The 25,051-nt window shown below is 39.5% G+C and overlaps 2 protein-coding genes across 23 annotated transcripts in view; one reads left to right on the top strand and one right to left on the bottom strand.

Moving 5' to 3' along the window:
* Positions 1 to 11,582, top strand: part of NFE2L3 (nuclear factor, erythroid 2 like 3) — a 29,178-nt gene extending 17,596 nt beyond the window's left edge. Inside the window, exons 2-4 of the mRNA XM_040259746.1 lie at positions 856 to 1,023; positions 9,086 to 9,169; positions 9,920 to 11,582. Of these exons, the coding sequence (XP_040115680.1) occupies positions 856 to 1,023; positions 9,086 to 9,169; positions 9,920 to 11,158 (1,491 nt within the window). The 3' untranslated portion in view covers positions 11,159 to 11,582. The remainder of the gene's footprint in view (positions 1 to 855; positions 1,024 to 9,085; positions 9,170 to 9,919) is intronic.
* A 3,429-nt stretch (positions 11,583 to 15,011) lies between these two features.
* HNRNPA2B1 (heterogeneous nuclear ribonucleoprotein A2/B1) lies at positions 15,012 to 24,792 on the bottom strand. Of its 22 annotated transcripts, XR_005724343.1 has the most exons (14): positions 24,519 to 24,753; positions 21,765 to 21,800; positions 21,557 to 21,667; positions 21,246 to 21,392; positions 20,848 to 21,058; positions 20,609 to 20,710; positions 20,453 to 20,533; positions 19,882 to 19,944; positions 18,615 to 18,734; positions 18,253 to 18,375; positions 17,607 to 17,689; positions 16,530 to 16,760; positions 16,097 to 16,232; positions 15,012 to 15,551 (listed from the first exon to the last, which is right to left on the bottom strand). XR_005724343.1 is itself a non-coding variant. In XM_040259747.1 (12 exons), the coding sequence occupies exons 1-11, from the start codon at positions 24,522 to 24,524 to the stop codon at positions 17,628 to 17,630; spliced, it is 1,062 nt and encodes a 353-aa protein (XP_040115681.1). In that variant the 5' UTR covers positions 24,525 to 24,792; the 3' UTR covers positions 15,012 to 17,449; positions 17,607 to 17,627. The 22 variants fall into 22 exon arrangements, 9 of the variants coding, with proteins under 9 accessions (XP_040115681.1, XP_040115684.1, XP_040115682.1 ...); XR_005724339.1 differs by having other exon boundaries at positions 16,097 to 17,449; positions 24,519 to 24,787; XR_005724351.1 differs by lacking the exon at positions 18,615 to 18,734 and having other exon boundaries at positions 24,519 to 24,708.
* Positions 24,793 to 25,051: the final 259 nt, after the last annotated feature.

Here is a 25,051-nt window from a genome sequence, read left to right as displayed (position 1 = left end):
TTATTGGGCCATTGGGCTTCCCTGTGGCTCAGATGGTAAAGTGTCTGCTTGCAATGCGGGAGGCCCAGGTTCAATCCCTGGGTCAGGAAGATCCCCTGGAGAAGGAAATGGCAACCCACTCCAGTATTCTTGCCTGAAAAACTCCATGGACTGTCACCGGAGGAGCCTGGTAGGCGACAGTCCCTCAGGTGACAGTTCATGGAGTCGCATAGAGTTGGACATGACTGAGCTTAGTGGGGAAACAGTATTCAGAGAATTTTTAATGTAATTGGAAGTATCAGAATATATATTATATGCTAAATGGCAAGTTTTGAATGTTCAGAAGAATTTCTCTAGCCTTTTAATTATGTCTCCTTTTAATTATCTATCTCCTAAGTTAAAGGTGAAGGACTCATCTGTATAAATAAGCATAGTTGAAAATAACAATGGAGATGTTAGTTTAAGCTTTTATCATTAAATTTTTTTCAAAATAAAAATTTATTTACCTTTTTCCTGATTGTAAAAGAAATACATGTTGTAAAACATTCAAACAGTATAGAAATGTATAAAATGAAGTCAACTCTCTTTACCCTCCTTGAAGTCAGGGGGTTTATAAATGCAAATAATTTACATTATCCAGATCAGAATAGCCTGTCTCACAGTGAGTTTTTGAAAAGGACGGGACACAAAACTGACCTTTGTTTCAGAATTAAAATGTTTCTTTGATACCAAAATAATGAAATGTCAGTCTTAGCTTTCGACTTGTGGGTTTTCCTGATCACTGAGCAGTAAGTACAAAACAGTTTTAAAGATTTTACTTATTTGATGAAATGTGGATTTGTACTTAGCACATTTTGGGGTCGGTCCTTTTTATAGGAGAATGAGGTATTAAGAGGTGTGAGTCACAGTCCCCAGCATGAAGAAAATGAGCAAAGATCATCAACCCAGAAGGAAAAATCACTACAGCAGAAGAATGAAGATGAAAATAAAGTAGCAGATAAGCCTGCCTGGGAGGCAGAAAAAACCACTGAGTCTAGAAGTGAGGTAAGCATGTCGGAATATTCCAACCATACTATTTTGGCTTTAAGGTAGATTTTAGGACTTTTGACAATTTGTGTTGAGAACGGATTTTATATGTGTGCCTTACCAGAAGTAAATTTGATATATGAAAATACATATTTTTTAAAATTGTGGATGTGGTTATTTGGTTTACAAAGGAATCAGCCATAGACCATTATATCTGGTTAAACTCTCACACACCCGTCCAGAAACCTGCTAGCAGGTTTTGTTGTGTTTGCCAGGGAGGTAGAGATGGCTGGCATCCTGAACCCAGGAATCCTCAATCAAAACCAGCAACTTTCAGAAGTAGTAGACAGGTTGGCCAGGTCTGGGAAAGTAAGGAGAGGGCCCTATAGGGACATCACCCTCAATCAGGTTGGAACTTGGGCTCACATCCTCGCTCAGTCTCCTCGTGTACCATGCTCACTGGGCATCCATGAGCCCACTTTGCATCTTTGGCCTAGGTGGAGTTGGATAGCCTCATTGACTCCTTGCAACTAATAACCACACTCATGAGTAGTGGAGAAAGGTGAACTCCAGGAGCCAGGCTGAACTCTTTCCTTCTTTAACATGGGACCTAATCTGGGTTCTGACAGGTCTGGAATTCCAGAGAGCTTTAACCACTTGGTACTTCCCCTGGCAGGTTGCATCCTTGCAGGTCTTGCCCTGATGGGGCTCCCCGCCCTGCACTGCCCCAGGTGGAATTTGGGGCTGTGCTTTGAACACCCATGGAGGGTAAAGAGTACTATGCCTTGGCCCTTCTCAGGCAGCCCATCATCACTGCAGCCTTGACTTTCTAATATCACCCTGAACATAACATGATTGACAGAATGAAGCCTGAAAACAGTTCTGCTCCCTCTGTTCACTCACCACTCCCCCACTCCTCCAGCCTGTTCTAACCTGTTTTAGGGAACTAGTTCTTCCCTGCATGCTGGGTGAAATCTAGGACAGGCCATATGCTAGATATTCAGACCAAAAACCTCTCTGCTCATCCCAGTGTAGCAGTTGGTAGACAGAACCGGAGTAAATTCCCAACTCTTATCCCTGCTGCAACCTCAAAGCCTGGCGGGGAGGAAAAGGGTGTGTGTGGCCAGCTTCTTGGGTTTCCTCAGTTCTTCCTCCCTTGTTTGTTCAGCCATCTTCTCTGAAGCTGACGGTGTGATGGGTGGTAAGAGCTCAGAAAAGGTGTTCTTTGACTGTTGCCAGTCTGAAACTGGTTTCCCTGGACCGCAGAATGTATTTAAAACCACTTCTCTGTTGGTTAGGCACTTTGATTTTGCAGGTTCTTTGGAGACCCCTACTGGAGTCCCCTACAGCTGGGTGTCTCTCACTGCCCTCCTCAAGGACACATGCACCTCCACCTCAAGTGGCCTCTCAAGCACCTGCTGGTCCTGGAAAGCTGCACCTCACCTCCTTTGTCAGTCATTTATCTAGCTGCAGCCCATGCTTGGCCTCTTGCCCTTATTTTCCAGGCAAGCTCTGGATGCTCATCTGTTGTCTTCCCTAAACACACCATCTTTCTAAGTGGTGTCTTTGAGTCCTTTTTAGCTAGTCTTTAGATGATGTGGAGTTCACCCCCAAGGAACCCCTTCCCATTTTCACTTTACCTCAGGCTATTCAACCCTTTTATGAGCTGCAGTTAAATGAGATCCCACCACAGCCTGGCATTTCACTGTAACATGCAGAGGTATGCCTAGCTGCCTGCTTTTACACACTGGTATTCTCCCCAGGCCGTGTGCTCCTTTGTAATCCGTGTACCTCGTTATATGGCTTCACCACCTCCTTATGCGCACGCGCACACACACACAAATGCCAGAGGATTGTCACATCAGTGCCAGTGAGTACTGAAATAACCATGTCTGTTTTGAAGGAGACATTTCAGGCCAGTTTACTGAGTGCCTCACAGACCATCTTTTCTGAGGCGAAAGATGTCCTTAAACTGGTCTTACTGCCACTTCATTGTGTATAGATTCATGCTGTTGATTCATTTTTTCCCTGGGTATGTCTTTGCAATTATATCCCTTCACAAGGCTTCCCAGAAAAGTAGGACCTTATTTTCTCCTTTTTTGAACTGCCTATAGTAACTCACTCACTGCTAGGTAACAGGCACTTATTATTTAGAGAGCTTCCTTGGAGAATTTAAAATATTTCACTGCAGACAGACATCAGTTTGGACAAAACTGTCTAGAAACACAATCACTTAACAGTGTGGAATTTGTGCCTTAGTTCTTAATTATCAGACTCGGCTACTTTTTTGTAGGTCCATGTTTCTGTTTTGTGTTTAAATTACACTTCTTGTAGGAGCGTCTAACAAAGCAGAAAGGAGTTATCTCAAATGCCATTGAATCACTGGCATTTGAGAATGTTTAGGATGACTGACATAATTTACTCATTAACAGTGACTTCCTTCCAGCTGCACTGCAAGCCTAGACTGCTATTAATGAAAACTAAATACACAAATATATACAGGTTAACTGGTCTGAAGACACATTTTTCTCACTAAAGACAAGTTGAATTTATGTATTGTTGCATATTTTTAAAGGTAGAAAATGTGTCCATTTTTTTTTTTAACATTCCTAGTAATCTCTGTTCAAAATACAGTGATTTCTTGGCCAAAAACAGAACTGATTAGGAAGGACTTTTATGTGAAGATGTAGGACTGCAGTCATTTAGGCCCTCAAGTAAAAGGTACAGGCCCATGGGATTCTGAAGAGAAGTGAGGGGCTTTTCTTTGTAATGGAAGTAAGGGCAGGCTTAAGGACAATACCAAGAAATAGGGAGACCCCTCTAGACTAGCAACTACCTGAACCCAAAACCACCCTCACAGCAGAAAGGAACCTGGGGAAAAATACAGCTCAGTGAGAGTGGACATAAGAGGTGGTAATGTGGTAATAGTGAGATAATGGGTGTTTAAGGGACCCTGTCACTTCTTCCTTCCATCTTCCCATCTCCTGCGGAATCAACCAGAATGCTGGTTTTACGGGCTTAGCTCCTCAAGCCTCCATCGATGGGCATTGAAGAGGAACAGGTAAAAAAGATCTAATGAGACAGATATTTCTTTGAATAGCCTGAAGGATCAGTCCATAATTCACTTTAAAGAGAATGATCTTTATACCCATATTTCCATGTTCTAAATATTAAGGCTTTCTTTTCTGCAAACAATGTTATTTACCCATAATTAAGGGTTGTTTTTTCAGGAATGAATATAGATTTGTGCTGATGTTACCTGTTCTCACACACTTGTGACCACCAGGTAAAATTTAGTCAATGGTTGGCCAGGATGAATGAATCAAGTTTCTGAAATTTCTTAGTATCATTTAAAATATCATTTAAAATCTTCACCAATTGGTGAAGGAGTTTGCTATCCACTAAGGATGTGTAACTTCCAGTTAAAGAACAAGAAACACTATCCATCAGCTTATCTTAAATATGTCTTACAACATCCAGAGAGACACAGAAAGCCTTGAAAACATGGCAAACCCAAGTATTTGTACCACATACACAAAATCATGATATTAAAAGACGCTTGCTCCTTGGAAGAAAAGCTACAACCAACCTAGACCACGTATTAAAGCAGAGACATTACTTTGCCAGCAAAGGTCTGTCTAGTCAAAGCTATGGTTTTTCCAGTAGTCATGTATGGATATGAGAGTTGGACCATAAAGGCGGCTGAGTGCTGAAAAATTGATGCTTTTGAACTGTGGTGTTGGAGAAGGCTCTTATGAGTCCCTTGGACTGCAAGGAGATCCAACCAGTCCATCCTAAAGGAGATCAGTCCTGGGTGTTCATTGGAAGGACTGATGCTGAAGCTCCAATAGTTTGGCCACCTGATGTGAAGAACTGACTCATTTGAAAAGACCCTGATGCTGGGAAAGAGTGAAGGGCGGGAGCAGAAGGAGACAAGAGGATGAATTGGTTGGATGACATCATTGATTCAAGGGACATGAGTTTGAGTAAACTCTGGGAGTTGGCGATGGGCTGGGAGGCCTGGCGTGCTGAAGTCCGTGGGGTCGCAGAGTCGGACATGACTGAGTGAGTGAACACCACCACCACAAAATCAATCCAGCTGATCTGAATCTTCAAAAAGGAAAACTCTTGAGTAAAAAGTTATAGTGGGAGTTACACACAGCACAAGTCATGAATGTGAATTTACTAACATATAAAGAAACACCTTTGACACACCAGATACAGAAATCCTGGATGAGGCATAATGGATACTATCTTCAAATCAGGCACAAAAACTGGAGATATCCAGATGCCATGACAGAGGCTGACAAGTCCATGCCTGTGGGTACCTGAGTTCCCTGCTTTAATAAAGGCTCTTCTAGTTTAGGAAATGACAGCTAGGACACTTCTAGCCATGAGCTAGGAGACAGAGCAAGGAAGCTGTCCATCCAACTTTCAGAAATCAGACCACCACGTGTTGTGGATTCAGACTACCATCACGGTCAGGAATCCTGAGTCAAGAAAAGGTGTAGAAAGTGATAGAAAAACTGGTCCTTGAAGAGAAAAATATAAAACTGAGTTGGTAAACACTTGGTATGTGGCATTCCTATAGAAAACAGCTCTCAAAGATGAGCTTTTGCATTAAAAATAAGACAATGATAGAATAAGAAAATCTAAATTACTTCTAATAGAAGTCCTAGGAGAGACTGGGAAGTATGGAGCAGCAGTATTCAAAGTTTATGCCAAAATATTTCCAAAATTAACATGATCTTATGACTCAGATTAAAGGGATACACAGAATCCCAAGCAGAGTAAATAAAAATTAAGTCCCAGACCTATCACAGTGAAATGACAGGACAACAATAAGAAAAGAAAACTACCCAAGCAGGGAAATGGGTGAATTTCTCAGATGACCATTATATCTACTACTGTGGGCAAGAATACCTTAGAAGAAATGGAGTACCCATAATAGTCAACAAGAGTCTGAAATGCAGTACATGGATGCAAGCTCAAAAATGACAGAATGATCTCTGTTCAAGGCAAACCATTCAATATCACAGTGATCCAAGTCTATGCTCCAACCAGTAATGGAGAAGCTGAAGTTGAATAGTTCTATGAAGACCTACAAGACCTAGACCACCAAAAAAAAAAATGTCCTTTTCATTATAGGGGACTGGAATTCAAAAGTAGGAAGTCAAGAAATGCCTGGAGTAACAAGCAAATTTGGCCTTGGAGTACAGAATGAAGCAGGGCAAAGGCTAATAGTGTTTTGCCAAGAGAACACACTGGTCATAGCAAACACCCTCTTCCAACAACACAAGAGAAGACTCTACACGTGGACATCACCAGATGGTCAACACTGAAATCAAACAGATTATATTCTTTGCAGTCAAAGATGGAGAAGCTCTATACAGTCAGCAAAAACAAGACTGGAGCTGACTGTGGCTCAGATCATGAACTCCTTATTGCCAACTTCAGACTTAATATGAAGTAAGGGAAACCACTAGACCATTCAAGTATGACCTAAATCAAATCCAATTATACAGTGGAAGTGACAAATAGATTCAAGGGATTAGATCTGATAAGAGTGCCTGAAGAACTATGGATGGAGGGAGGTTCATGACATTGTGTAGGAGGCAGTGATCAAGACCATCCCCAAGAAAAGCAAAAAGGCAAAATGGTTTTCTGAGGAGGCCTTACAAATAGCTGAGAAAAGAAGAGACACGAAAGACAAAGGATAAAAGAAATGATATACCCATTTGAAGGCAGAGTTCCAAAGAATAGCAAGGAGAGATAAGAAAGCCTTCTGATCAATGCAAAGAAATAGAGGGAAACAATAGAATGGGAAAGACTAGAGATCTCTTCAAGAAAATCAGAGATACCAAGGGAACATTTCATGCAAAGTTGGGCATGAAATGGTATGGACCTAACAGAAGCAGAAGATATTAAGATGGCAGTAATACACAGAACCATACAAAAAACACCGTCATGACCTAGATAACCACAATGGTGTTATCACTCATTTAAGGCCAGACATCCTGGAGTATAAAGTCAAGCAGACCTTAGGAAGCATCGCTATGAACAAAGTTAGTGGAGGTGATGTAATTCCAGCTGAGCTATTTCAAATCCTAAAAGATGATGCTGTGAAAGTGCTGCCCTCAATATACCAGCAAATTTGGAAAACTCAGCAGTGGCCACAGGACTGGAAAAGGTCAATTTTCATGCCAATCCCAAAGAAAGGCAATGCCAAAGAATGCTTAAACTACTGCACAATTGCACTCATCTCACATGCTAGTAAAATAACGCTTAAAATTCTCCAAGCCAGGCTTCAGCAATACGTGAACCGTGAACTTCCAGATGTTCAAGCTGGTTTTAGAAAAGGCAGAGGAACCAGAGATCAAATTGCCTACATTCCTTAGATCATCAAAAAAGCAAGAGAATTCCAGAAAAACATCTACTTCTGCTTTATTGATTGGATCAAAGCCTTTAACTGTGTGGATCACAACAAACTGTGAAAAATTCTGAAAGAGATGGGAATACCAGACCACCTGACCTGCCTCTTGAGAAATCGGTATGCAGGACAGGAAGCAAGTTAGAAAAGGACATGGAACAGCAGACTGGTTTGTTTCAAATACAGAAAGGAGTGCATCAAGGCTATATATGGTCCCCCTGCTTATTTAACTTATATGCAGAGTACATCATGAGAAACGCTGGGCTGGATGAAGCACAAACTGGAATCAAGATTGCCAGGAAAAATATCAATATCCTCAGATACACCGATGACACCACTCTTATGGCAGAAAGTGAAAAAGAACTAAAGAACCTCTTGATGAAAGTGAGAGTGGAAAAGCTGGTTTAAAGCTCAACATTCAGAAAACTAAGATCATGGCATCTGGTCCCATCACTTCATGGCAAATAGATGGGGAAACAGTGGCTGACTTTATTTTTGGGGGCTCCAAAATCACTGCAGATGGTGACTGCAGCCATGAAATTAAAAGATGCCTGCTCCTTGGAAAAAAGTTATGACCAACCTAGACAGCATATTAAAAAGCAGACATTACTTTGCCAACAAAGCATCCGTCTAGTCAAAGCTATGATTTCTCCAGTAGTCATGTATGGATGTGAGTTGGACTATAAAGAAAGCTGAGCACCGAAGAATTGATGCTTTTGAACTGTGGCATTGGAGAAGACTCTTGTTGAGTCCCTTGGACTGCAAGGAGATCCAACCAGTCCATCCTAATGGAAGTCAATCCCAAATATTCATTGGAAGGACTGATGTTGAAGCTGAAGCTCCAATATTTTGTTCACCTGATGCAAAGAACTGACTTACTGGAAAAGGCCTTGATGCTGGGAAAGATTGAAGGCAGGATAAGAGAACAAGGAGGAGGAGATGGCTGGATGGCCTCCCCAGCTCAATGGACATGAGTTTGAGTAAACTCCAGGAATTGGCGATGGGCTGGGAGGCCTGGCATTGGCATGCTGCATTCCTTGGGATCGCAAAGAGTCAGACACGACTGAACAATTGAACAGAAGGGGGAGGGGGAAGATTAGTTTACTATATAGGTCTGTCATTTTATAACTAAATGCCACAAGACAGTGCTGAGGGTAAATATTAAGCCTGACCTAAGCATGAAGGCAAAATAATTCCAAATTACAAAGACTAAAGAGTTCATGAAGCCACTCGAGAAAACTATGAAATCATTTTAACAAGAAACTTAATTAAACCCTTTAGGAAGGCAGGAGATGAAACAATAGCGAATAAAGAAGTTGATAAATCTTGGTAACTCTAAATACATGTTTGACTGAAAATTACAATATCCTCTCAATCACTGTGGAAGGTTGGCTGGGGAGGGACAAAATAATGTGGAACTAAGAACACAAGCCAAAAAAACTGATGGAAAATTATTAGAGCAGGAATGGAGGAAGAGTTAAGTTAAATGTTGAAAGCAGGATATTAAAAGAGTACTAAAAAAGGAACTATAAAAATTCCAAAATAAAGATAAAAAATTCAGCTTGGATATGACTTGGTTATCCTTTCTAGATTAAGTCTAAAAGTCCCAGGCAACCACTTTAACCTTTTAATTTAAATGACTTTTTCTAGAGATATCAAAATGGAACAGATGCATTTTTCTCTCTGGAAGACTTATTTCAATTGCTTTCATCGCAGCCTGAAAATCTACTGGAGGTAATTAGAAACTTGGCTTTTATCCTTGCAGGAAGATATCTGCACTGACCTCTTTCTGAGTAAATGTTAACATTTTTACCTGGGATATACAGATTTAATACTTAATGGTTCCTAGTGCATTACAGGAGAAGGCAATGGCACCCCACTCCAGTGTACTCTTGCCTGGAATATCCCATGGATGGAGGAGCCTGGTGGGCTGCAGTCCATGTGGTCGCTAAGAGTCGGGACAACTGAGCTACTTCACTTTTGCTTTTTACTGTCATGCATTGGAGAAGGAAATGGCAACCCACTCCAACATTCTTGCCTGGAGAATCCCAGACAGAGCCGCCTAGTGGGCTGCCGTCTGTGGGGTCGCACAGAGTCCTACACGACTGATTCGACTTAGCAGCAGCAGTGCATTACAACCCCATGGACTGTAGCTCACCAGGCTCCTCCATACATTGTTCCCCCCTTCCAAATAATCACAAAGGTATAATCAAATTCATAAAACCCATGTTGAATCAATACAACAGTACACATTGACTATCTTAAAATCTTATGTGATGTTCAAAGACCTCATCTTTACCCCACTGTACCATAGTCTCATTTGAGCCATTGTGCAGCCAGTTGCCTGCATTTAAGGGAAGTTATTCATAGCCAACAGCATATCCTTATTTGTACAGAGTTAACAGAGAACGAGAAGTACTGCTTTTTGTATTAGAACTGGTGTTGAAATAATTTATTTACAGCATTTTTCCTCTCCTTTTTCAGGGAGTCTCACTGGGAGATATTGCTCCTCTCCCCAGAAGTATCAATGATGGCATGAGTTCCCCCACACATTATAATGTAAATTTTAGCCAAGCTATAAGTCATGATGTAAGTCTCCACGAGGCCATGATACTATGTTCTGACAATACATTTAGAAGGGATCCAGCAGCAAGGACTTCACAGCCACAAGAACAAATTCTACAGTTAAGTTCTCCTATTACCAACACTGAACAGACCCTTCCTGAAACTAATTTGACAGGATTTCTTCCATTTGTTGACAATCAGATTAGGAATCTAAGCCAAGACCACCTGTATGACCTTGATATAAACATACTTGATGAGACAAATTTAATGTCTTTGGCCACAGAAGGTTTTGATCCAATGGAAGTTTCTTGGCTGCTTGAAGAAACAGGTTATGATTCTGGGCTTTCCTTAGACTCAAGTAATAGCACCTCTGTTATCAAGTCTAATTCTTCTCACTCTATATGTGAAGGTGCTACAAGTTCTAGCAGTGACCTGTCCCACCATGACCTACAAGGGGCTGTAGGAGGATACTATCCAGAGCCCAGTAAGCTGCGTTACATGAATGACAGAAGTGATTCTCATTTTCATGGGGACGTTGCATTTCAACATGTATCACATAACCACACTTACCACTTACAGCCAAGTGCACGAGAATCCACTTCAGAAATGCCTGGGAAGTCACAGAAAATAAGCAGATACCTGAATGACCCAGACAGAAACTTAAGCCGTGATGAACGACGAGCTAAAGCTTTGCATATCCCTTTTTCTGTGGATGAAATTATCCGCATGCCTGTAGATTCTTTCAACAGCATGTTAAGCAGGCATTATCTAACAGATTTACAAGTGTCGCTCATCCGTGACATTAGACGAAGAGGGAAAAATAAAGTTGCTGCGCAGAACTGCCGAAAGCGTAAACTGGATGTAATTTTGAATCTGGAAGATGATGTATGTAGCTTGCAAGCAAAGAAGGAAACCCTTAAAAGAGAGCAATCCCAGTGTCACAAAGCTATAAACATAATGAAACAGAAACTGCACCACCTCTATCACGATGTTTTTAGTAGGTTAAGAGATGATCAAGGTAGACCAGTCAGTCCAAACCAGTACGCTCTTCAGTGCACCCACGATGGAAGTGTTGTGATTGTACCCAAGGAATTAATGATCCCAGGCCAGAAAAAGGAAAACCAAAAGGGAAAACGAAAAAATGAGAGAAAAAATTGAATATGGATTACACCAATATACATAAAAGCAGTTAGAAACTGATACAGGCTCACAAAATCTTCCAAGTTTAGCTCATGTTAGCTTTTAAGTACTTCAACTTAAGTCACTCAGTTAAAACTGTTTTCAAGCTTATGGACAAGTTTAGGTATCAGTGTCAGACCTGGGGCAGAAGCCACAACTTCATGAAGTCCTAATAGTATGTACAGTGTGACATGAAAACAGCCTGCTTTAGTAGCCATCTCTTAAGATGGTCTCTTAAAAAGAAGCAAACTGGATGCAATTATTTCAAAACATGTTTTTTTACTCAAGGTTTTTTCACTTAGCACTGAAGTTTAGTGACTTTTCAAGAGCCTTTAGCTTAATTTTTATGAATCCTTAACTTATATAGCTTTTTCTGTGGAAATAAACTTTATATTTGATTTTATAAAGTGTTCACTTTTGCCTTTTATAGATTCTAAGCAAATTTATAGTTCTCCAAAATACCCACATTCAAAAATACAGGTTAATATCCAGCAAATAGGACAGCAATAGTATTAAATTACAAATTGATCAGACTAGCCAAACTGAAGTCAGTATGCTGAACTGACAATATTGGCCTCCCCCACCTCCAATTAACACATGACATGAAATAGACCAGGTTCTACTCTAGGATACCCCCCCCCCAAATAATCCAGGAGCTTTCAAAATAATGCACTACATTAATGTCTGAGGACAAAGTCTTCCCCCATGTAACTACCTGCATATGGGGAACTGGAACTCCCTGGCAGTAAGGCCAGCCTGTAGGGATGGCTCTTTTATCTAGGAAATTGACAAGTTCACACCAAAAAAAAAAAAAAAAAAAAACCACCTCCACCTTGCTTAAACGTGAAAACATGGATCATACAAGAATTCAAGACTTACACCAAGGGATAAATCAGTAAATGAGCAGACAGCAAAGCAAAATGGAACGCCTTTATAAAGCAACTTGGTCACCTTAGAAATGGCAGCACTCGAAAACAAGAACATGAGAACAGCTGTCCAAACTGTCATGGTTTGAGAAAAGTTAACATGAATGCTGTCCAATCTGATAGGGCTCCCTGAATGGTGCTAGTGGTAAAGAACTCACCTGCCAATGCCAGAGATGCCAACTTTGATCCCTGGAACAAGTGGCTGCCTACTTCAGTCCGGTGTTCACAACTGAACACCTACATAGACATAGGGTCAGATATTAGACTCTTCACTACCTAGTATCACAAGTCAGTTATTTTAGGTTACTGAAGTGCAGAAAACTTCCATTTTAAACTGAACCTAGGAATCTGTGTCAAAACAAAAGGATTCCTGATCAAAGTTCAGCTCTTCTGACCAGTTCTGAACAATGCCCACTTCAGTGTCGACCCACTTGCTTTTTAGAAGGCAACACACCTCTTGTGTTCTGGCTTCTTAGAGGCACAAGTTATTTCAAGTTGTGTCCACAAAACCAATTTACTTGTGAAAGTTTATGCTCAACTGTAGATACCCTGGTTTGCTCAGTTGAGTATCCTTTTCAGGCTCAGCATATTCCCCAATCCCTGAAACGTCAAGATCACAAAGAACTATATAGAACATCAAATGAGAAAGGGGTACAGTTGAAGAGCTGGAATTCAAAACATTCACCATAAAATTTAAACATTTAGAGATCTAAGGTATTTGGTGCTCTCCCCAAAGGTGTATGAATGAAGCCATCACCAGCCACTTCAATCCCACTTGCCATGGGCTTGTCTGGACAGTCACTTTGTACAAGACACACATTGGACTCTCTGGTGCAGTACTGAGGCTGTTTACTCTCCAGTGGTTATCAACAAAGCCTCATCTCAGCATTTTAGTCGAAGTTCCGTAATTACCAATTCATACCCTAAGACCGACCAGACTATTATAGTTCTGAGATCTTCCCGAGTTCACAGATTGACCCAAAGATTTCATTTTGAATTGCTCCCAACACGAAAGCACTCCCTTTCCTTTCCTATAGAACATTGTTGGTCCTGAAATCCCTTTGTGATAAAATTACATCAGTTGAAAATCAGGTGAAATCTGGTTCAACCACTTTTTCTTCGTATTAAAAGCTTACACCCCTTTTGGCACCTAACAGGCCACGATGAAATCCTCAGGTGAAATAGTTTCTACTGTACGTAGTTCAAGCAAAGCATGTGTTGGTTAAGTCAGTCATCTCTTTTTGACCCCATGGACTTGCTGGGATCCTATGGAATTCTCTGGGCAAGAATGGTTAGCCACCTCCTTCTCCACCCAGGGATCAAACCCAAATTTCATGCACTGCAGGTGGATTCTTTCCTGTCTGAGCCACCAGGCAGTTGAAACAATGGGTGCTCAATAAGATCTGGATATTTGGGGTCCATTTCAAGGCTGGCTCCAGCTCAGCACTAACCCTTAGGATACAGATGCCATTGAAAGCCTAAATACCAAAATTCCTACCCCAGAAAAACTAATCCTATGAGACATATATCAGTGTTTGACAATTTAAACATTTTTCATTTAAATGTTAAAATACCTGAATTAGTCTCCCTTCAAAGATCTGAATTTGCTTCTTTTATTACTTGCAGTAACAGCAAAGCAGCATTAAAATCATTGGGTATATGCTACCTGAGTACATGTTTCAAATTTTGAAGACATGTAAGTGAATCCAAGACAAAATTGTAAACATGCACTTCAGGTATACTGAAATTTCTGCCTCTTACAAAGGCACCATATACTCCATACCTGAACAGTAACTGAATACAATTAAAAGAATTTGAGACCAACTTTAACTTATACTCACACACTTACTTGAGATAATGAAAACCAAAGAATATCCAGTTGCAAAACATTTCACCAGAGACAGACACAAGGGGTGGGAGCCACCCACCCAAGAAGACTCCCAGTAATGCTTGCTTTTTATCATGTGAGCAACTCCCCCCTGGCCCCCCCATGTGATCACAAGACAACTTTCAAACATGTGTTACATTTTTAAGAGTCTGTTGCTTCACTATGGGTGAAGGAAATAGCCAGCACCTTATCTTCAACTCCGATCATTAGGCCATTTTGGATCCAAATTTTCAAGCCGCAATCGTGTTTTCAAGCTCAGGTTATACAACCCTGAGCTTCAGCAAGAACCACAACTAAGCTGTTCCCAAACGCTTTATGTATAAATACACGGTGAATGTATTTAACAGTACTGATTCCCCTCTTTCAGGAAACTTCCTTAAATCTCATTTCTATAAGAAAATTAGCAGCTCAACACTTAAAGACACAAAACATTCCATATTACCTATTTCAAAGTAAGTTAATTCATTTCAGCCTGTTCATTCATAATAAAATGCCTTCCCCTATTTGTGCTGGTGTTAAACCGTGGGTGTTCTAAGATCTTATTATACCAACTTGATTTATCTTCAAAATTTAACTTCTTCACAGAGATGGGCCATTTTTAAGATCTTATTTTCCCTAATAAATCCACAGCCAGATGTTAACAAGTTTATAGTTAATAATGGATGCAGATTTTAAACAAAGTTCATCTTCTGTTAACCATCATTATTTTGACTTACCTGTGAGATACCTCATTAAGAACCAAAATAGTAAAGTCAACTTTACTGTCCCCTTTGGTTTTTCATTGTTTCAAGTGAACATCCAGGTATACCATCATGTTTAACCCTCAAGACAACCATGATACTAGCGTAATACAACAAAACCTAATTCACAGATTTTATGTCTCCATGCGTTTGCATAGCCACCTCTTTTGGACCACTTTAGCTGGTTAAAATCTGTAATTACTTTAAAAACCACCACCAGCAACGTTATACATACAAGGCAAAGCCAGAAATCTATAGCATTATTCAAACGCTGAATATACAGTGTATAAAGAATGGCATTTTATTAGGGACAGCCAGTAATGTCCACAATGCTTTTCTCATGTCTATCAATATTGAAAGGAAAATGGCAATATGCATTTGCTTTGTGAAACTGCTTTAAAAATCTAGGGGATGGCAATCCTTTAGACAACTTAATGTTCATAGAACAAGATTCACATTTTATGTGTAAACATTACACCAAGTATTTGAATACAAAAGTATTTATTTTATAACTTTATATTTAAAATAGAATTTTAATCTGTCTACTCACAAAACCTAATTCAAAACATGATAACATTTATCTCTCTAGCTGACTTGATGTTTACTCTTTTACAAACAATACTCAATTTGTAATTGTTTTATATTAAGACCCTGTAACTAAATGAAGTCTGAAAACATTTCCCTTTAATCTTAAAAGAGTGCTTTTTTAAAATGAAGGCACCAACAAGAACTACTTTCAGATGGTACAGAATTTCTTATTTCTTGAAGACTCTGTGGTTGACCACTTCTTCATTAGTTACCTGCAGCAAGACACCTTCCTGCCAAAGGAAAAAAAAAGTATCTGAAGAAGTTTATCATGTTTGTCCAAAGAACCTAAATAACTTCAGTGGTGGTCTTAGGATCAAAGAAGACTCAGGTGCATACAGTAGAATATGCCCTGATTATCACATTCCTGAAAAGGCAATAAAGCCAGGCAATCAATCTCTGATGACATCTAAGAAATGAAATTTCAGCAGCCAACCTATATCTCTCCTATAGGGTACGGAATGGGAAAGAATTACCGCATTTAAACCCAAGTATTTAGAATTGGATATGTACAGATTTATAATGTAGACACTTTATTCATAAATACATATTATCTGAAAGTAGATCCAACCATCTTGCCCTACCTTTTTCTTAGCCTGATCCTGTTATGCATGTAAAGCTAGAACAGTATCGAAATAAAAAAAAAGTCTTTTATTTTTAATAATAAAAAAAACCCTAGTTCACTCAAAATGCTTGATCCAAGAAATGTGAATATAGAAGGGTGTTAACGATGGGAAATTTCACGATTTATTTAACTTGCAGCCTAACTTTTACCTACCATTTTACTACCAACACCACTGAAGGAACCAAGAAAAGCTTTATTAATGATCACTTGGCTTGCCTCAGCTGTTGAAATGAAGCACTTTACAGTCTTTGTGGCAGCAGAATATACTTGTCCATGGTTCATATCAATGCTAAAATTCCAGCAGGGAAAAAAATGATATGTTAAGCACCTGAATCTTCATAGAGGGGGAGGGGGTGGGAAAGAAGGAAAAAAAGGGGGAAAAAAAACAACCAAAATAATATAAGTAAAATGACAGATTGGAAAACAGGGTTTATAAAATTATTCTCTTGAGTTTATAAAATTGTTAAACTCAATTTATAGCTATGTTATACTACATAAGAACCAACTATACTGAAAGACCATTGAAGAGTATTAGTTTATCTTTGGGGGAGGAAAATTAAGAAAGGAAAAGTAAATGAGATCTTACCTAAAGAAGTTTAACTGAAGCTTAGAACTATTTTGCTCTACACCCTCAGCTTTCGTTGGCATCCTTAAAAACTACTGTAGTTAAAGCTTTGTAGAAACAGCACAGTTTTTTAAGACTGGCTGACCTTAGTAGCCGTCAAAGAGTTCTCTTGTACTAGACCTGTATCCCTGAAGAGTACCTCGCTGGGGTTATTTTCCTTTCCTTGCATTGAAGCAGCAGCATCTAAAAGATCTAAAAAGGTGTTTCTCCTTGCAGAGATATCCCTTAAGTTATCTAGATAATTTAATCCTCATGAATTGCAGACAACACACTTACATCTGACCAGCATTTATCTTACACAAATGTAACAACAACTTTGCAATAGACCTTAATTATACTACCCACTCCTTAACTTATTTAAAATAAAAAGTCTATAATTACACAATTTCCTTTAGAATTATTTTATTAAATCATAAATGTACAACAGCTTCTTAACTCTACACACGCACTTAAATTTTTTTAAAGGAAAAACGTTATGTCTTATTACACCATGATCCTGGCTAATAGCTTTTCAAAACTTTGAGAAAAATCTTAAAAAAGGTTTCACATGTCACCTGAAACTTACAAATTTAACATTATCAAAGAAGGAATGCTTCTACACTCTTACAAAGACCACTAGAAAGAAACAACAATTAAAAAGCTAAGAAACTGTCTCAAAGGCATTTTTTTTTTACAATCCTTCCTCCACAGTAAGGTAATGTTATTAAATAATCCAATCCATTCACAAAATGGCTCTCTGCATCTGCTCTGGTGTCTTCTGCCATATCACTGCATATTTATGCATGACTGAGATAAGATTTTCCTTAACATTGTTATTTCGATAACCTGAAGCTGTTCTGTTACCTCTGGGCTCTCATCCTCTCCTATTTATACAGTGAAGCCTGTTTCAACAGAAGTAAAGAGTAAAAAAAAAATAGGTTATGAAATTATCCATCTAACCAGATTTTAAGGAAAGATAACATGATCCTAAAAAGCTTTTAACTCCTGGCAGCTAGGTCTCCCAAGACATTAACAATGTAAAACTTAAAAGCTACTTACCCATGGTAAATAGGAAGAAGCTCAGTATCTGCTTCTCCCTCCATAACCCCCACTTCCTCCACTGCCTCCTGGACCATAGTTTCCTAAAATTAATGGAATAAGAGAAAACAAACTTAATTTCCCAAATTATTTTATAACCACTCTTTAAAACAAGCAGATCACAGACCATTACTTGTTTCTAATTAACCTCTTTACTCAAGAGACAAATTATCCAAATTCATAGATTATCACTGCTATTCTTTTAGAGGGCTCTTTCCCATAATCATACAAGTTATGAGATTTTAAAATATACCCAGCTTAAGAAAATGTAAGAAATCAATCTCAAGAACAACAACGATTTGAACTAAAAATTCAGATTTACTAAGCTAGCTTTCAAAGATACAAGTCATACAAAATTTATACCACCTGCGAAGTGCTCTCAGCAAATTTGGTTTTCTTAGCCAAAAGAAATTTTACACTACTAGATACCCCAACCTCTACAACAATTTCCCAAAGTCATGTTACATTCTTATTTTCCCACAACTTTAATCTCCATAACACTTTGTATTTGGTGGGACGTGTTACCCAAACATAAATAATGAACAATTGTCATCTTCAAGTAATGAAGTTATTAACATTTCATCACTAATCTGAAAAATCTAATTACCTCCACCATATGGTCCCCCCATGTTCCTGCTACCACCAAAATTTCCACTCTTCATTGGACCATAGTTAGAAGGTTGTTGGTTATAATTTCCAAAATCATTGTAATTTCCACTTCCATAATTTCCTGTAAGAAAAATTTGGAAATTTTTGCACAATGAACCTCATACAAGTATTAAACTGATGATACATGCTAAGTATTTTAGACAAATTTCCCACAAAAACAAATCAGAATGCAAAACACCTATCTACAGTTCTACATTTTTAGAGACAACTACTGACAACAATGAAATGAAAAATCTTACGTGTTAAAGCCATTAATTCCAATCCAAATTCCCACATAAAGGTTGCAGGTGAATTTATTACCTCCTCCATAGTTGTCATAACCACCTCCGTAGCCCCCACCCTGGTTGCCATATCCAGGTCCTCCACCACCATATCCTCCTCTTCCTCCTCCATAACCAGGGCTACCTCCAAAATTGCCACCTATTATAAAATAAGCCTTTAAGTAATTAGTATTTTCAACGCCATTTGAACTGTCTTATTACATCCATTTCCAGCTTTCCAAAACTCTATTTTATAGGTAAAAGTTTCTTTCTATAACATCTTATCTAAAATAGCCTCAAGGGCAGATTCTGAATATCCACCTTGGTGAACAGTTGCTAGTGAGGAAGGCCTACCCACAAACCAACTGGGTAAAACCTTTGCAAATACCTGTAATGCCACTGGTCTCCCCCCAAACTAAAGATACTATGGATTCTCTTGACGGTATCTTGAAATACTTATTGTGTTAAGTTTGTGGGGTAAGTCAGGGCAGACAAGATGTGTGGGCTAATGCAAATTACCTACCATTTTTCTTAAATAAAATGCCCACCATACCTTTCTCTTCAGTAGAAATGGGGGGAGAGGGGGAAGAACCAGAAATTAGCAAATTCACACTGACTTAAAACTTTAATCGGTAGTTTCAGATTGCTTGCAGTTAACTGTAAAAACTCCTTTCTCATAAAACCAAATCAATATTTGGACTTCAAAGCTGGAAATAGTGACATGTAGGAGTGTAACTTAAGTCATGCCTCATCAGTGCAAAACCAGAAATGAGGTCTATCCTGAGCTCAGTTTCAAACCTCTTCTTTTGACATCTGTCAGTAGGTACCTATTTTTTTTGTACTTCAATAAAACACATGAACTAAAACAGAGGCTTAAAACCTTAGCTAGGCATGGAAGCAGCACACCAGGTATGTTCTGGAAAAATTCTCTTGGGGACTTTTGGGACACTGTCCTGGTAGATTCACCCTGGTAAGAGATGAGACAACACAGTGCTCCTACAGACACTCCCGTCATAATGTTCATCTTGCTCATAACCACTGTTTAATACTTTTAAGGAAAACACTACACAAAATATCACTATCTCCAATTCTTTTGCTTGAGAAACAATAAGGCTTCTTTTAAATTCTCATTTAAAATCTACCCTATTGATACTGCAGAAGTATACCACCACCTGCAAGTAATTTTTTTGGTAATTTTCAACAGCTAAGATGAAAATTTAGAAAAGACATTTCATATTTATGCTCAAATAGCACACGGTATGATTACGATTTTAGACATGTATTATCAAAAAGTAGAAGAAACTGACCTCCAGGTCCTCCTCCATACCCATTATAGCCATCCCCAAATCCACGGCCACTTCCATATCCATCTGTTAAGGGCAGAAGAAAAGGAGGATTATTTTATTCTGGTTTATGTCACTCAATTTTTTAGCCTCTACTTCCTTCCTCCAGGTTGTCCACTTATAAAATAGTAGTTAACAATAGACGGTGGTAGTTTTTCTATTTACTACATAGTTAACTGAGATTAACCCATATATAAAGCCTGAAACAAAGAAACTTTTAGATCTCTTCAAACCTCTACTGTATTTCCACTCACTATTCATAAAATGTCTCCTAAATTTAAAATGGCTACAATGTCCTTTTAACTCTTTCAGAAACTGAAGACCATAAAACAAATCTCTGCAATTACCTGTCCATGATTAGAGCTATACAACTCTGATTTTAAATGTTACTTCTTGCCAACCAAATTAGAATATCCCATTATGACAAATCTCACTTTAAGTCTTACAGATAACAAAGTAGGTCAGACTTCCTAGATTCCAATCAAAACTGTTTTTCAAGCACATTCACCCTCTTAAGCTTAAAAGGTGGACTTACCAGATCCTCCTCTAAAGTTACTTCCTGGTCCTGGTCCAAAATTTCCACCGCCACCACGAGAATCTCCAAAACCAAAGTTGCCTACAAGAAACACCCTGGTTAGTAACTAACATTTATACAAATAAATCCTAAGAAAAAAATGGAATTAAAAGTTACCTCCTCTTCCACTTCTAGAACTTTGGACTTCTTGCATTTCTTGTCTAGACAAAGCCTTTCTTACTTCTGCATTATGACCATTGATAGTATGGTATTTTTGCACTGGAATGAAAAGGTCAGAGTTCAGTATCCTGTAATAGCTAAGTTTTAAGCTTACTTTTTAACGAAGCTGTAGGTGATAACATACCCCAAACCTAAAATGTTCAAGAGCTACAATCCTAGCACTTATAGACACTTACACACAATCTTATCCACAGGATCGTGGTCATCAAAAGTAACAAATCCAAAGCCTCTTTTCTTTCCAGACTGCCTGTCAGTAATTATCTCAATGGTATCAATTTTTCCATATTCCTCAAAGTAATCTCTAAGATGATGTTCCTCAGTATCTTCCTTAATTCCACCAACAAACAGCTTCTTCACAGTTACATGAGCCCCTGGCTTTCCAGATTCCTGAAGAAACCACAAATAGGAGTAAGAGCACACTATCTGGGTAATAAACATGGCTTCTATCTTATGGCCAAATACTAAGTAAGGCACCTTTATGATAAAGAACCTTGTTCTCTGAAGAGCCACTAACTGTGAAACAGAATTTCAGCCCAAATTGTTTACTGAACAAACAAGCTGCCTATCTGCTCACCTCTCTTGCAACAGCACGTTTTGGCTCAACCACTCTCCCATCAATTGAATGAGGTCTTGCAGCCATGGCAGCATCAACTTCAGCCATGGAAGAGAAAGTCACAAAACCAAATCCTCTTGATCTTTTGCTTGCAGGATCCCTCATTACCTTGAAATACAAAGTAATGATGTTACCATTTAATCTCATTACTTACAGCATTTTAAAATAAGCAACATAAATTTAAGTGAGTTTCTCTAAGTCATTTAACATCTTTAACAGAGAAATCCAAGTTAAAGGATTAGTACCCCTAAGGACTTCCACAATTAACGTACCACACAATCTGTAAGTTTTCCCCATTGCTCATAGTAGTTCCTCAAACTTTCTTCTGTAGTTTCAAAGCTCAAGCCACCAATAAAGAGTTTACGGAATTGCTCCTTTTCTCTCTGCAAAGGAAAACAGCATTTCAATTTTTATTTACATTTTCTCTTTGTATGCTGGAAATAAAATTCTTAAATATGAGGTGACCTGCTGGCAGAGTACCTTTTTCCTCTCCAAAGGAACAGTTTCTAAAGTTTTCTGGGGGGGAAAAAAAAAACTTACATCAAATTTAAACCATATGTTAAACTGCATATTAGTTGTGTTACACCAAAAAAAAATTGCCTCAGCCAAACTACACGTTTCAAAATCATTATGCTTGATATAAATTTACTTGACATTAAATGAGTTTAAACAAATATAGCATCACTTAAGTTTAAAAAAAAAATCTTTCTGAAGAAAGAAGAGCAAATCTATTCCCTGGTGACTGTAAAGTTAAGAGTCTTATCAACATCTGCATTCGATCCTATAACTCAGAACAGAGAGTTCACTTTTACATATTCAAATACAAATTTTTACAACATAACAACTTTTGCTTTATAACCGACAGTTCCCATTTATTTCTGGATTTAGCATTTAAGAAATGAGTTTCCTTTCATTGCTCCCTCTGGTGGTGATTATAATGTAACTCAATTTTCAAAACCCTGAAAAACTTAGTATTGACTTTCTTTCCTCATATACCAACTCCCCAGAGAAAATCTTAAACGTTCAATATATGTGGCAAAATAGCCTCAAAATTTATCTTTTCTGACCAAGGTATAAAATGACTTTTATGATTAACGCTGTCTAAAGCACATATTTTAACATAGCTGGTTTTGTTGACGGCCCAATCCACTATTACTGAACCAAAAGACAAATACAGTAAAAGACACTGTAACTTCACTTTTCAAAAACCATAAAGATATTTAAGCGACCACTGTGACTATCCCCTCTAGTTACAAAATATCACTACTACGACTTACACTTCACCATGTAGAACTCAGTGGCCTTTTGGCAAATTACACAGCATAATACAACTTTCATGTGAGAAGAGAGCCTGAGCTGAAATCTCAATCCTTACAAACCAGCACGCATATAAGCTACATTAATAGCTCTGTATTTTGGGCTATCAGTCAAGTAAGCTTGGATCATTGAATTTGGTTTTCAATTGACTAGGTTAAATAACATTCGGAAACGAAAGTTAGCCACCAAGTGCAGGTAGTTAAATTAAATAGAACTACAACACTCAACCCATAGTTCCATCAAGTTTCTCTCCATGCATGATATTCTCCCAACATATTAGAAAACAGTGATAATTCAGAGATTTCTTTGCCTGTATAGTTACTTTTAAGATTCTGAAATTTTTGAAAAGACAAATTTTCAAACTAGCTTATCAAACACTTAAAAGAACAATCTATTAAAACGGTAACTTGGCATACTAGTATTTGTACACTTCACTTAAGCATATTTTATTTATTCCAAACACTTGTCAGTTAACTGGCCTTTTAAAACCCAAATAAAGAGACTAAAATACATCTACAACATTACAAATCACTAACAAAAGGCAAAAACTCATTACTTACCTCATTTTCCAAACTTACCCGCTGTCCACTATCGATTACAAACAAAGTTATTTTACAAGCGTGCTTAGGGTCAATGAAAATACCCAGGCAGACCCCCTTGGCTTGAGACCTTATGCTTATCAATGTAATCATCAACCATGATTGCAAACATAAACGAGAAAAGCAAGTGACAAAGTTCAAAAACACAGTGGCTCAGCCTAATAAGTTTTGTATACAGCAGAACACGCATTGAGGGACCGAGCCATGTTTTAATCAGAGTACAACTAAACTCATAATTTCAAGTTTATCACTAAAAAAAACCCGTAACAGTAAAGACTAAATTCCCCGGTAAAAATACTACTTAAAATACAAATAAATTATACGATTAAAAAAGAATCCGTCAGGAAAATGAAGGATTCTGAACCGAACACCGCCCCCCCCGAAGACCACCTTCCCCACGACCTCCCGCAAAATCGATAATCTTCTCTAAAATTTTCATTTTATGTTTTCTACGATTCAACTGCCTTTCAATCACCGGAAACGCAGGTAAAACTGTTACTCAAACAAGGACTGAAAAACAAAATGTGAGGTCTTTATACCACGGCACGCGTGAAACCGGGCCCAACACCCTAGAGGGTTTTACCTCCTAAGCCGAGCGAAACCGCCCAGGAGAACGCCGCCCCTCCCCCCGCCCTTCGGTGCGGCTCCTGAACGCAATGGCGCCATTTCATCGAGGGGAAGGGAGCGAGCCTCTAATGAGGTGCGCAGGACTTTAAAGCTCCAGGCTCCCTAAACACTCGGAATCCACCTCGAAACAGCATGAAAACAGTCCGAAAAGAGAAATAAATAGCTACCCACTTCTAGTCCTCACTGAAAAAGTCAAGCTAGTCAAATCTAGAGAGTTAAAAACAAATCGCTGCGAGGAAGGAGAGAAATGAAAATGGCGGCCGCCAAATCCGGTTCCCGGGAGGGGGGAGGGGAAGCTCCGCAGCCCGGTTCGCTAGGACCCAAAACCCGCCGAAACGCCCCAACGCGGGGACGCCAGGACCCCCAAACCACCCTTCTTTAAAAATGGAGTAGGAATTCCTGCCTCCGTGCCCCACTTTCAGTAAAGTGGGGCTGTGTCCGCCATGTGGAAGCTCCCCATCCCCCACTTCCAGCAAAGGGAAATGGCGCCGTGAGGCTGAGGGTGGGGAAGGTGCTGTACAATTAGGCCTCTGCTAACGACCCCTCTCCAAAAATATCCTGAGACCAACCGCTTATGAAGTGGCCCAATTTCGCTGCCGCTCTCCCACGGAGGCGGATGGCCGACTTCCAATAAGGCGCCAACGGCCTCGCCATGCCCTTTCCAACAACTCATTGATTTCAAACCCGTTACCTCCATCGCGGACTCAGTCGCTTCAGCCCGATTTCCCGCAGCCGAGCGAGATGAGAGAGATCTCCGCGGACGAACACGAACCGGACTCGTCCTGGCGCTGTAGTGAGAACTGCCGCTGCTCGAGAAACAACACCGCTGGAGCACCTCCACTCCAGACCCGGCGCTGCTGCTACTGCCGCTAGAGCCGCTGCCGCCGCTTTTCTAGAACCTTCCCCCCGACTAACGCGTCTTCCCTACGTCAGGCCGTTGCGTAAACGTCCTAACCGCCGCCAATGGCGGGAACGCTCTACGACCTTCTAGCGCCAAGTACGTGCCCCTCCCCCCTTAGGCCCAGCACTGGTGCTGGACGTCAGTTGCGTAAAAGGGCTCTGTAAATTGCGGAAGGCTCGAGTCCTGCGTATTTCTGTCTCTCGGAATTGCGGACTGCCCCCGCAGGGCAGGTGAGAAACGGTCGCGCAGTTTGAAATTAACGCTGTTGGGAGGAGCTTAATCCTCAACCCAAAGGTCCAGCCCCCTCATCCCGGGAGGTGGTC

The sequence above is a fragment of the Oryx dammah genome, unplaced genomic scaffold (assembly GCF_014754425.2).
Source record: "Oryx dammah isolate SB20612 unplaced genomic scaffold, SCBI_Odam_1.1 HiC_scaffold_18, whole genome shotgun sequence".
NCBI classification, from domain to species: Eukaryota; Metazoa; Chordata; class Mammalia; order Artiodactyla; family Bovidae; genus Oryx; species Oryx dammah.
This window is presented reverse-complemented; position numbering and strand designations above follow the sequence as displayed.